At 40.4% G+C, this 13,943-nt stretch overlaps 1 protein-coding gene across 1 annotated transcript; it reads left to right on the top strand.

Annotated features, from left to right (window-relative positions):
- Nucleotides 1–143: 143 nt before the first annotated feature.
- Nucleotides 144–13,875, top strand: ccdc17 (coiled-coil domain containing 17; the record flags this gene model as incomplete). Its single annotated transcript, XM_079841342.1, has 15 exons — nt 144–332; nt 912–992; nt 1,071–1,124; nt 1,225–1,354; nt 6,048–6,189; nt 6,272–6,367; nt 6,624–6,757; nt 9,705–9,827; nt 10,050–10,225; nt 11,162–11,247; nt 11,373–11,573; nt 11,656–11,878; nt 11,998–12,108; nt 13,592–13,725; nt 13,770–13,875. 15 exons carry the CDS (start codon nt 144–146, stop codon nt 13,873–13,875), a joined length of 1,986 nt encoding a protein of 661 aa, XP_079697468.1.
- Nucleotides 13,876–13,943: the final 68 nt, after the last annotated feature.

Genomic DNA, 13,943 nt, shown 5'->3' with positions numbered 1-13,943 from the left:
CAAACAGAACTTCAGTCAACAAACGCAGTGCATGTAACTGAGGCAGACGTTCCAGCATAAGTACAGTCCTATTTTTTTAATAATCAACCAATTTTGGGTCTAGATTTTGTTTCAAGTTTAAATTAGGAGTTATTGTTGGAGAGATGGCAGGTTTGGGGGAGTTAATTTGTCAGAATTGTAACATGGCATTCCATTCTGCTGGACTCTTGAATAAACACAAGGCTAAATTCTGCATTGGCACAGACCTGAAAGACCCAATACCTCTATGGAGAGGACAGAGGAGATACACACGAACAGAAAACGCAGCTGTGAAGACAGTGCATCCCACAAGGGCAAGGACACCTGATTTGATTATTGTAAGTAGTTGAATATTACTTGATTATTCCAACAACAAAAACTGCAGTTAAAATGATTTATTATTCAAATATATTGTGCATTATAAAAATACATATAATTTGAAAAAACAATTCCAATTTCATTGTGCCCCTTTATACACTACCATTAAAAAGTTTTGGGTCAAGATTTTTATGAAAGAAATCAATACTTTTATTTAGAAAGGATGTTTTTAATTATAATAAATGCTGTTCTTTTAAACTTTCAGTTCATCATATCAAGCAGCACAACTGTTTACAATATTGATAATAAAAATACATTTTTCTAGAGCACCAAATTACCATATTAGAATGATTTCTGAAGGATCATGTGACACTGAAGACTGAAGTAATGACTGCTGAAAATTCAGCTTTACCAACACAGGAATAAATTACATTTTAAATTGAAATAGAAAAACTCTTACTCTAACTTAAATAGTAATATTGTAAAATTAATATAATAAAAATAATCGTACCTACTCCAATACTTTTGAATAGTAGCGCAAGTAATACTGTCTGTTTGCCTGTTCCATTGGCCAGCCGAAAGAACAGAGAAACTTCCAAGTGGATCAGAGAGAGAGTTCAAAGGAAAACGCTGCTCTAAACAAACTCACTGAAGAGGTACAGGACCACATTCAAAGATAATAAATCTCAAGTTCAAAGAGGTTTTACGCAGCATCTGATGATCTTCTGTTTTAGTTTCAAAAACTCAGGCTCTCATTTGAACAAAACTTGCCCAGAAGACAGACAGAGGTCAGTTTCATATGCTTAGTTAAAATTTGTTTATATTGTGAATAGTGTGTTTGTATGTGTTTTTATTATCTTTATTGGACATTGTGTAAGTGTCCTTCAGGTCTCTGAGGAGCAGGGCTCACACCAGCAGAAGGCTGATGAGCAGAGGGCTCTTGACTTATATAAAGATCATGAGCAGAGACTGGCTGAGATCAGGGCACGCAACCATCAGCTGGAGAAGGAGAGACAGGGTAAGCTTCTCTTAAATGGCTGGGGAACGTATGTAATAATGTTAAAAGAAAGCTAAACTCTTAAAATAAAGATTCTCTATTTGGCAATTATGCTTCCACGAAGAACCTTCAACATCCATGGAACCTTTGTATTGCACAAAAAGGTTTATTAAAATGTTCTCCACACTAAGGCAAATGGTACTTTGCAAAACTGTTCACTGAAAGGTACAGAGCCCCTAAAGGGACTGTGTTGGGGAAAAAAATGATATGGAGGAACAATTATTTGTCAATGCTTTTGCGTTCTCACAAATGTTTTGCATTCCCTGAGAAATGTTTTGCGAGCGAAAGCAGTGTCGTGGGGGGCACGCAAAAGGTTTTGCCAGCGTACGCAAAGTTTTTTGCGAGGAAAGGCACCGTTTCTTGAGGGATCTCAAAGGTTTTGCAGACATGTACATTCAAACAAGGTTCCAAAAGGTTTTTTTCTTAGTGATGCCATAGAAAAAAACATTCGGGGTACCCCAAAGAACCGTACTTCGAGCCCTACAGGGACATGGTGGTGGAAAAAAATAGATGGGACGTGGGAGGAAAAATAATAAGTCAATTCTTTTGCGTTTCCCCAAGAATGTTGGCGTTCACTCACAAAAAAAAGCGTTTTTTAGCACATCCTTTGCATCCCTTCAAGAAACTTTGCATTTGCTCGCAAAACCTTTACGTTCCCCAAAGAAACTTTGCGTTTGCTCGCAAACCCTTTCCGTTCCCCGAGACACTTTGCGTTCACTCACAAAACCTTTGCATCCCCCCAAGAAACGTTGCGTTTGCTCGCAAAACCTTTGCATCCCCCCAAGAAATGTTGCGTTCACTCTCAAAACCTTTGTGTTCCCCAAAGAAACTTTGCATTCGCTCGCAAAACCTTTACGTTCCCCAAAGAAACTTTGCGTTTGTTCGCAAAACCTTTCCATTCCCCTGAGACACTGCGTTCACTAACAAAACCTTTGCATCCCCCCAAAGAAACTTTGCATTTGCTCGCAAAACCTTTCCATTCCCTTGAGACACTTAGCGTTGACTCACAAAACCTTTCCATTCCCCTGAGACACTTTGCGTTCACTCACAAAACCTTTATGTTCCCCAAAGACACTTTGCGTTCACTCGCAAAACCAGTACGTTCCCCTGAGACACTTTGCGTTCACTCACAAAACCTTTGCATCCCCCAAGAAACATTGCATTTGCTTGCAAAACCTTTGCGTTCCCCAAAGAAACTTTGCGCTGGCTCGCAAAACCTTTACGTTCTCCCAAGAAATGTTGCGTTCACTCGCAAAACCTTTACGTTCCCCAAAGAAACTTTGCGTTCGCTCGCAAATTCCGTTCCCTGAGACACTTTGCGTTCACTCACAAAACCTTTGCATCCCCCCAAGAAACGTTGCGTTTGCTCGCAAAACCTTTGCGTTCTTCCAAGAAATGTTGCGTTCACTCTCAAAACCTTTGTTCCCCAAAGAAACTTTGCATTCGCTCGCAAAACCTTTACGTTCCCCAAAGAAACTTTGCGTTTGTTCGCAAAACCTTTCCATTCCCCTGAGACACTGCGTTCACTAACAAAACCTTTGCATCCCCCCAAAGAAAGTTTGCATTTGCTCGCAAAACCTTTCCATTCCCTTGAGACACTTTGCGTTGACTCACAAAACCTTTCCATTCATTTGAGACACTTTGCGTTCACTCACAAAACCTTTCCATTCCCCTGAGACACTTTGCGTTCACTCGCAAAACCTTTACGTTCCCCAAAGACACTTTGCATTCACTCGCAAAACCAGTACGTTCCCCTGAGACACTTTGCGTTCACTCACAAAACCTTTGCATCCCCCAAGAAACATTGCATTTGCTTGCAAAACCTTTGCGTTCCCCAAAGAAACTTTGCGTTGGCTCGCAAAACCTTTACGTTCCCCCAATAAATGTTGGGTTTGCTCGCAAAACCTTTGCGTTCTCCCAAGAAATGTTGCATTCACTCGCAAAACCTTTGCATTCCCCAAAGAAACTTTGCGTTCACTCACAAAACCTTTACATTCCCTGAGACACTTTGCGTTCACTCACAAAACCTTTGCATCCCCCAAGAAACATTGCATTTGCTCGCAAAACCTTTGCCTTCCCCAAAGAAACTTTGCGTTGGCTCGCAAAACCTTTACGTTCCCCCAAGAAACGTTGCGTTTGCTCGCAAAACCTTTGCGTTCTCCCAAGAAATGTTGCGTTCACTCGCAAAACCTTTGCGTTCCCCAAAGAAACTTTGCGTTCACTCGCAAAACCTTTACGTTCCCCAAAGAAACTTTGCATTCGCTCGCAAAACCTTTACGTTCCCCTGAGACACTTTGCGTTCACTCAAAAAACCTTTGCATCCCCCAAGAAACATTGCATTTGCTCGCAAAACCTTTGCATTCCCCAAAGAAACTTTGCATTGGCTCGCAAAACCTTTATGTTCCCCCAAGAAACGTTTTGCGTTTGCTCACAAAACCTTTGCGTTCTCCCAAGAAATGTTTCGTTCACTCGCAAAACCTTTGCGTTCCCCAAAGAAACTTTGCGTTCGCTCGCAAAACCTTTACGTTCCCCAAAGAAACTTTGCGTTTGCTCGCAAAATCTTTCCATTCCCCTGAGACACTTTGCGTTCACTCAAAAAACCTTTGCACCCCCCCAAAGAAACTTTGCATTTGCTCGCAAAACCTTTCCATTCCCCTGAGACACTTTGCGTTCACTCGCAAAACCTTTACGTTCCCCAAAGAAACTTTGCGTTCGCTCGCAAAACCTTTACGTTCCCCTGAGACACTTTGCGTTCACTCACAAAACCTTTGCATCCCCCAAGAAACATTGCATTTGCTCGCAAAAACTTTGCATTCCCCAAAGAAACTTTGCGTTTGCTCGCAAAACCTTTACGTTCCCCAAAGAAACTTTGCGTTTGCTCGCGAAACCTTTACGTTCCCCAAAGAAACTTTGCGTTTGCTCGCAAAACCTTTACGTTCCCCAAAGAAACTTTGTGTTTGCTCGCAAAACCTTTGCACCCCCCCAAAGAAACTTTGCATTTGCTCGCAAAACCTTTCCATTCCCCTGAGACACTTTGCGTTCACTCGCAAAACCTTTACGTTCCCCAAAGAAACTTTGCGTTCGCTCGCAAAACCTTTACGTTCCCCTGAGACACTTTGCGTTCACTCACAAAACCTTTGCATCCCCCAAGAAACATTGCATTTGCTCGCAAAAACTTTGCATTCCCCAAAGAAACTTTGCGTTTGCTCGCAAAACCTTTACGTTCCCCAAAGAAACTTTGCGTTTGCTCGCGAAACCTTTACGTTCCCCAAAGAAACTTTGCGTTTGCTCGCAAAACCTTTACGTTCCCCAAAGAAACTTTGTGTTTGCTCGCAAACCTTTACGTTCCCCTGAGACACTTTGCGTTCACTCACAAAACCTTTGCATCCCCCAAGAAACATTGCATTTGCTCGCAAAACCTTTACGTTCCCCAAAGAAACTTTGCGTTTGCGAGCAAAACCTTTACGTTCCCCAAAGAAACTTTGCGTTTGCTCGCAAAACCTTTACGTTCCCCAAAGAAACTTTGTGTTTGCTCGCAAACCTTTACGTTCCCCTGAGACACTTTGCGTTCACTCACAAAACCTTTGCATCCCCCAAGAAACATTGCATTTGCTCGCAAAACCTTTGAATTCCCCAAAGAAACTTTGCTTTTGCTCGCAAAACCTTTACGTTCCCCAAAGAAACTTTGCGTTCGCTCGCAAAACCTTTACGTTCCCCTGAGACACTTTGCGTTCACTCACAAAACCTTTGCGTCCCCCCAAGAAACTGCGTTAAGCTTGCAAAAACTTTGTTCCCCAATAAACTGTTCTCTTGCAAAACCTTTGCGTTCCCCAAAAGAAACTTTGCGAAAAAAAGAAAAATCCATTATATTACATATTACTTTAAGTTTATATTTACATTTTACTAACATATAAATGTAACTTAATAAACTATGATAATCTACACAAAGATGATCATAGTTTCAATCACAACCATCAATTTTGCCCTGGTAGCCTAATGTTTTTTGTACATTGTCAATGTACATCATGGTCAACGTTAAATAGCCTATGACATGTGTTGTGTGTGTGGTCATTTCCAATTAAGCTGTCATTTTTATAAATTATGCAAAAAGTGTGAAAATATTTAAATGTGCATTTAATTTAGCATGCATAAAATGCTAGAAATTAAATTGGCTACAAAGTCAGCAGTTTTGTTCCATAAATTTTTTAAATGTTATTTCCACCACAGAATGCTATTAAATGTTGTTTGAGAAACAACATAAGAATTCCTCTGTGATGCTTGGACATTTTTAGAAAGAAAAAAAAAAAGCGAATTAAACTAGTTATGTGAGAGATTATAAAAGCACCCCAAAAATGATGTCACACTGCGCAGATCGATCAGTGTATGACATCAAAGTACATCGAGAGCGATTAGAGAGCAGACGTAACCGAATGCTTTCGAATAGCTCTCACGGTACTTTGATGTCATTCAACGACCAGTATGCGCAGCACCGCTTCAAATCTAACACACCTATTGTTAATTTGTTCTACACTACTCTTTGTAAAAGTAATACGAATTGTGTCTTGATTACCAAATCAGCATATCAGAATGATTTCAAAAGGATCCTGTGACACATTTGTTCTGCACTACTCTATTAATGATGTGTTAATCCCAGATATCGAACAGAGGCTTGTCGAACTGGGAGGCCGGGAGAGGAAGGCTCATCTAGAGGAAGTAATGCAAGAGCTGAGGTTTCAGGAACAGAGGAACGAGGAGGTGCTGCATCAGCTCAGCTCTCACATCAACTCAATGAAGGGGTAAGAGAGAGTGGGGGGAAACAAAGTGTTCCAAGAAGCTATAAATCACTTTGTGCATGTTTATACTGTGCTGATGTTGTAGGTTTAATCCAAATGAAGTCCAATCTAACCCACCAGAGGAAAAGAAGACGCCTGTCTTGATCTATTCAGTGGATGGGCCCCTCTCTGCTCAGATAAGGTCTTTTTTTTTTTACTTGCATGATAAAATAATTGTCCTTACATTGAAAGAAGCATGCAAACCATATCTAAGGACAATAATATCATTAAGTCTTGGGAGTGGTCCAGTTAGGAACTGCCTAGAAGCACCTAAAAACCCTAAACAACCTAGAAATCACTTAGTAACTGCCTAATAGTCACCCAATACAACCATTTGGTGCCCGCTTAGCAACAATTCCGAACACACCAGCACTGTAGTGCATTTATTTTTGTAACAGAGCTTTGCGTCTGGCATACATGCAGTCTGGTGGTTCTGATCCAGAGGTTCTGGCCCACATGCATGACCTTCAAGCAGAGGCTCTTACACTAGAGCAGGCAAAACCTAGAGCTGACGGCAAGACAAAAGGAAGAAGTGAGTAGTAAAGTCATTGAACTGTGGCTGCAAATAGTATTTGGACACTTTCACTACCGTTCAAAAGTATGTTTTTTGTAAGATGCATAAGCAGGGATGCATTAAATTGATCAGTAGTGACAGTAAAGACATTTACGGTGTTACAAAAGATTTATATTTCAAATAAAAATTTTACTTTTGAACTGTCTATTCATCCAGGAATCCGAAAAAAAGTTTCAGTTTCCACCAATATTAAGCAGCACATCTGTTTTGATAATAATATGACATGTTTATTTAGCACTAAAACAGCATATTAGAGTGATTTCTGAAGGGTCATGTGACACTGAAGACTGGAATCCATACATTTAAAATTAAAGCTGCAAACAGCAATGAAAGGGCCCTCGCACATGTGCCACCTCCACCTGGTGGCTTTAGGAAAACAGAGCACCGTGGGCAATATGCCACACTTCCTGCTACCAGCTGGTGACACTATGACTATAACTAAATTTTGCCGCGTAGATGTCTTCAGGCCAGGGCACTTATCACACACTTGAAGTTTGAGGCAGATTGACACTGAATCCTTGAGTTACTACAAAGTGTTGCTAACATGTTATAAAATGTTTGTTGCATGTTTAGAACTCAATTGCCAGGGCATCACAATGTAAAACACTTCACTTCCTGTTGCCAGAGGGTAGCGCTATTACTATAACTGAATATATTCTCATGTAGATGTGTTCTGGGCAGGACTCTTCTCAAACATGTGAAGTCTGGAGCAGATTGGACATTGTATGCCTAAATTACTACTTCCTGTTTGGTGGCGTTAATCGCATACATTAGCACTTAGCCAAGCGTTGCATGATTTACCATTTTTCTAGCATGTTTGATACTTCATGGCATATTTAAATGAGTTTCAAGGAGTGAATTACAGTGTAAAGCATGCCATTTCCTGTTGCCAGCAGGTGGTGCTATGACTGAATATTGGCATGTAGATGTCTTCAGGTCAGGACTCTAATTAAACGTGAAGTTTGAGGCGTATCGGACATTGTATGTCTGACTTACAACAGTTTCATGGTGAAACATCAGACTTTGTCAGGCCGCCACGGACACGCCATTCAACGAAATCTCATGATCTTTGCAATTTAACATTGCTAAGGCCTTAAGATTAGACTGACCAAATGATGCTGTTCTGGTTAAATCTCAATAAGGAGTTAATCACAGTGTAAAACATGACATTCCTTGTTGCCCGCAGGTGGCGCTTAGCCTGACGTCGTCATACTCACTTCTAGTCAGAATTTGAGTCTGATACTGCTCCGTTGGGCTGTGATTATGGGGCTGGTTTCAACCGAACTTGCAAAGACCTCAATTGGATAGACCTACAACCAATCAGAGCAACGGAGCGACGCATAACGTCAACAGAACTCAACTGCACTGTGTTGCCAAGTCCGCAGGTTTTTCCATGTCCGATACAGACCCAGGAATGCGAATTTTAGAAGGCAGCCCTGCCAAAATAACACATATTTTACCCCCCAAATGCCATTTTTTTTCCGGAGAAAAATCTGATCATCATCGTCTAAAGCCCACCCTGACCATTTCATTGGTCCGAACAGTTTCTGTTCGGGCATAATTACTTCTCTACGGATCAAGTCCAGACCGAAATGCCCGAGTTAAAATGTTGTGGGCGGGGCTAAGTTCGGCTGGCATCCAGGCTAGGTGGCGCTATGACTGTAACTGAATATTGTCATGTAGATGTCTTCAGGCCAGGACTCTTATCAAACATGAAGTTTGGGGCAGATCGGACATTGGGCCTGTCCCAAATGGCACACTTCATGTGCACTTTCGGTCTTGTGGACTTACAATGGCCGCTGCGTGCACGTGTCCATTAAGTCCACGAGACCGCAGTGTGTGCCATTTGTCATTTTAGGTCTCAGAAGACCCCATTTGAGGCCGATTTGCGCCCTCGATGCACACTTCTGCCAAGCCCGCACTGGTACGGGTTACGCAGCAGACTTCTTCCCGGCAGTCAAAGCGGCATTACGTTGTGAAAGTGCGGACTTTAGGGTCCCATTTGGGACAGGGTCATTGTATGCCCGAGTTACAACAACTTCCTGTTTCATGGCGAAACATCACATTTTGTCAGGCCTCCACGGACACGCCCTTCAGGGAAAACTCAAGATCTTCACAATTTAACATTGCTAAGGCCTTTAGATTAGACTGAGCAAATATGATGTTTATCTGATAAAATCTCTAGGAGGAGTTCATTAAAGTACAACGTTTGGAAATGGCAAAAACTGTCAAAATTTTGCAGAGAAAATTCAAAATATCTCACTTCCTGTTGGGTTTTCAGATTTATCTCCCATAGACTCTTTTGTAGGTATTGGGCTGTTACATGTGTATACCGAATTTCATACTTGTACGTGAAACGTAGCGCAAACAGCACTTAATTTAATTTTTTTAGGTGCCGGTATCAAGCCATTTTGCCACACCTAATTCTGAAACCCATATTTTTCCCACTTCTGACCCATGTGCTAAGTTTCATGAGTTTTCAAGCATGTTTAGGCCCTCGAAAATGCAATTCATTTCGGAGAATAATAGACCAAGCAATTCCAATAGGGTCCTCACACCATCGGTGCTGAGGCCCTAAAAATATTAAAATAGAAAAGTTCATTTAAATTGAAATAATATTTCACAATATTATTATTTTACTGTATTATTGATCAAATAAATGCAGTCTTGGTAAGCATAAGAGACAATAAAAAATGGTACCAACCCCAAACTTTTGAACGCCAATGTCAGTTTGTCGACTGTAAAGTGTCCAAATATGTTAAATGTATTATATTTTATAATCTAATGCAATTACATTAATATATTTTTAAGCGCGTCTTAATGTCTGCATATTTTTTTTGGGTCCATTGTACAGTACATTATTCTATCAAGCCCCAGGGTCATTTCTCGTTTCTGTCCCAAACAGGGATGAAATCTCCTCACAGAGTGTTGGACCCTAATGTTCTTGCTGTGGAGCAGGAGAACCAAAGGCTTGAGGAGGCGATCATTAGAATCCAGCTGGCCAGGGAGAGGCACAAAGGAGAACATGGTATCTCTGTTCCTTTAAGATCTGACATCTTGAGCATCACATGATTAAAAAAAAAAAAGTGTGAAACTTCATAGAAAACATATGAACTTTGTATGTGTTCTGTCTAATGCATACTTATACTATGCACTTAAAGTATATTAATATTTGATAGTAGTTTAATATTTGGTAACATATCTGAATTCTTAAATATATTATTTGAATATTTTATATTATCTGGATTAGGGCTCATTGATATCCAGAAGGACCACATCCATCAAATGGCTAGCCTCCAAGCTGAGATCACCTATCTAAAAAGAGAAATAGAGAAGGGGCGAGACAGAAGACCACTCCATCCTCAACCTCCCCTGCCTTTTTTTCCTGGATCTTCTATGGCCCTGGCACACTCTGCTTTGACACTGGTGCGCTGACAATTAGCCAAAGCTTAATTCATTGTGTTACTGAGAACTAACATAATGTATGTTGAGATAATGTGATATTTAAGGATCGGGGATGCAAACAGGTGAGGGGTAAAAAAAGGTGAGAACATTGCCTGTATAGAGAAAGCATTCTCCGAGGTCAGGACTCTTTTAAATATATTTACTTTTCATGCTCATTTCTCGACACTATTAAGTATTTTTGCATCTGCCTGACAACTTATTCTAACAGGCAAGAGGTAAAAAGGTTTTTGTGTTTTATGTAGGGCAAAACAACCCTATATATATATAATTTGCATCTGTGAAGGATGCACAGAAATCTGTCTGATACTATTTTAATGGTATGTCTATAACCGATACATGGCTGATATTAAAATTCTATATTGTATTAAATAAATAAATGAGTTGTTTTAAATTAATTTAGGCATCACAACAGTATAATACATAGTATGAAAAATGGATATTCGTTTTGGAATGAGCAAAAGATTACATTTAGCAATGTTATTAAATTATTAGTGATTTTAAAGATTAGGTGAGTGGTAGATAATGGCAAAATATCCAATATCCAATATCCAATAATAAAACAATTCTCATATCACCCAATAACCAATTTTGTACCAATATATTCATACCTAATGATAATTACCATTCAAAAGTTTGGGGTTAGTAGATTTTGGAAGGATGTCTCTCATGCTCATCACGGCCATATTTATTTGATGTAAAATACTGTAAAAACAGTAATGTGAAATATTATTTCAATTTACTGTTTTTTATTTCAATATTATTGTAGCGTATATTATATAGTTTATTCTTGTGATGGCAAAACTGAATAGCTTCAGTCACATATTCCTTCAGAAACCATTCAAATGAACATCTCATTATTAGGAATGTATATTTATATTTATTTTTTGTATATTGCAGGATCAGAGTTCAAAACAGCATTCATTGATGGGTCCCCATGTAACTGATCCGATGGAAGCTCTTGGTCCTGCTCCTTATGATCCTGTGTAAGACAAATTCCCTCACGAGTTACTTTTCTTTTTCTCACTCAAATAGATGAATGCATGTCACACTAAATGCATTACGATATGATTGAAATCTAGCTATAGTCTGAAAGTGTGTGTGTGTACAGGGCTGGTTTTGTGCTCTTCTATGACCTGGTGATGGGTTTAGAAGCTACTTTGAGATCGGTGCGTTTGTTGGAAGGGTTATATTGTAATGTGCAGAAGTTGGGACAGACCACCGTAATGCCACTTGTGCAGTGCCAACCATTACTCTCCACCAAGAGTCCTGGAAACTATGCCATACTGGCTGTCAAGCAGCCTGTGCCAAGGTAGTTTGGTTAAGAGTTCAGACATAAGTATGGACACAGAGCGGATTTATGTTTGCATTATTGAATGTGTGCTTCATTTCAGAGTACAGCCATCTCCAAATCTATCTTTGGTCTTGGAGATCCAGACTTCTAAAGGTTTCCAATTGTACAACCATGAAACTAAGGACTTGGTTACTTGTGGCTGGGCAAAACTTGAACTTTTTGACCAGCACAACCAGCTTCACAGTGGTCACTGGAGGCTTCCCTTCCGCTCTCTCCCAGTTCAAGCATCCCTAAGTCCAGTTCAACTCAATTCTGTGCCACAAGTATGTTCACCAATTACCAATAGCTTAAGATCCTCATTAGACTTTTCAAGTCTTTAGTCTATGTTAAATGCCCATAGAGCTCTTATTAAATCAGACTAAACGGTTTCTTTCTTTCTAAGCTGGGTAACATGGAACTTTGTCTTCGGGTAGAAAACGCTTGTCATGGAGATGTACAGACTCTTGCAAAGATTGACATCAACAACACCAACCAATACAAGTACCCATTAATGGTATGCAAAATAAATATTTCCTATCTAAAGATGCTTTTTAATAGCAAAGCTTACAATGGTTTAGATCAGGGTTCCTCAAACTCGGTCCTGGAGGGCCACTGTCCTGCAGAGTTTAGCTCCAACCCTAATCAAACACACCTGAACCAGCTCATCAAGGTATTCAGGATCCCTAGAAAATCACAAGTGGGTAAGTTGGAGCTAAACTCTGCAGAACAGTGGCCCTCCAGGACAGAGTTTGAGGAACCCTGGTTTAGATGATGCTATTCAGCAGGGGTGTCCAATCCTGCTCCTGGACCGCCACTGTCCTGCAGAGTTCAGCTCCAACTCAAAATTAAACACATATGGACAGCTAATCAAGAGCTTACTAGGCATACTAGAAGCTTCCAGACAGGTGTGTTGAGGCAAGTTGGAACTAAACTCTGCAGGACAGTGGGCTTCCAAAACCAATTTTGGGCCTACAGCTTAATAAATGTGTCTTGTTTAGGTGGTCTCAAACACACCCGAAATCCTGGCAACCCAAGAACCATCTCACACATTACAACCCTCATCCAATCCTTTGCCTTCATCACTGCCATGGACAGATCATGTGGAGGAGCCCAATCAGATTTGAATGACTGGATTTGATTACTGTACAAATTAAGCCTGCTGTAAATTCACACAAATTGTATTTCAACTGACTACAAACATTACATTTACATTTAGTCATTTAGCAGACGCTTTTATCCAAAGCGACTTACAAATGAGGGAAATAGAAGCAGCTAGAGCAGTCTAAGGGCAACAATATCAACAATATGCAAGTGCTGTAACAATTCTCAGTTAATCTAGCACAGAACAGAATTTTTTTGTTGTTGTTTATAAATAAATTAGACAGACAGACAATGAATAGAATGATAAGTGCTTTTCTCGATCGGTCAGGTGTTGCTGGAAAAGATATGTCTTTAGACGTTTTTTTGAAAATGGCTACAGACTCGGCCGCACGAATTGAGATAGGCAGGTCATTCCACCAGGTGGGAAAACATCACACATCTGTTACGAACTATTGCATTTTAAAATCTCTTTTTCTTTACTTGTGTACATTTGTGTTTTTTGGCTTGACTAGAAACAATTATGCATATACAGGTGCTGAACAATGAAACTGAAACACCTGGTTTTAGACCACAATAATTTACTAGTATGGTTTAGGGCCTCCTTTTGCGGCCAATACAGCAACAATTCATCTTGGGAATGACAGATACAAGTCCATCACAGTGGCCAGATGGATTTTGACCCATTAGTCTTCCAGAACAGTGGCCAGGTCACTATGTGACGCTGGCGGAGGAAAACGTTTTCTGACTTGCTCCTCCAAAATACCCCAAAGTGGCTCGAAAATATTTAGATCTGGTGATTTTGCAGGCCGTGATGTTGTTCTATTTTCATGAGTGTATATTGGTGCATTATCATGCTGATACACGGCACCTTCTGGGTACAATGTGTGAACCATTAGGTGATCCTCCAGAATGGTTTGGGAGTCTTTGTCAGTGATGCGTCCATCAAGTATAGTAGGGAATGCCATGATATTGCAGCCCAAATCATCGCTGATCCACCCCTGTGCTTCACTCTGGGCATGCAACATCCCAGGTGTTAAGCCTCTTTGGGGCTTCTCCACACCGTAACTCCCACAGATGTGGGAAAGACAGTGAAGGTGGACTCATCAGAGAACTATACGTCCCCAAGATTTCCACTGTTGGTGGCACCAATAAAACCGACATTTGGCATTGGCATGAGTGACCAAAGGTTTGGCTGTAACAGCCCGACCATGAATATCAACTCTGTGGAGCTCCCAATAAACCATTTTG

This window comes from Gobio gobio (assembly GCF_949357685.1).
Source record: "Gobio gobio genome assembly, chromosome: 17".
Classification (NCBI taxonomy): Eukaryota; Metazoa; Chordata; class Actinopteri; order Cypriniformes; family Gobionidae; genus Gobio; species Gobio gobio.
This window is presented reverse-complemented; position numbering and strand designations above follow the sequence as displayed.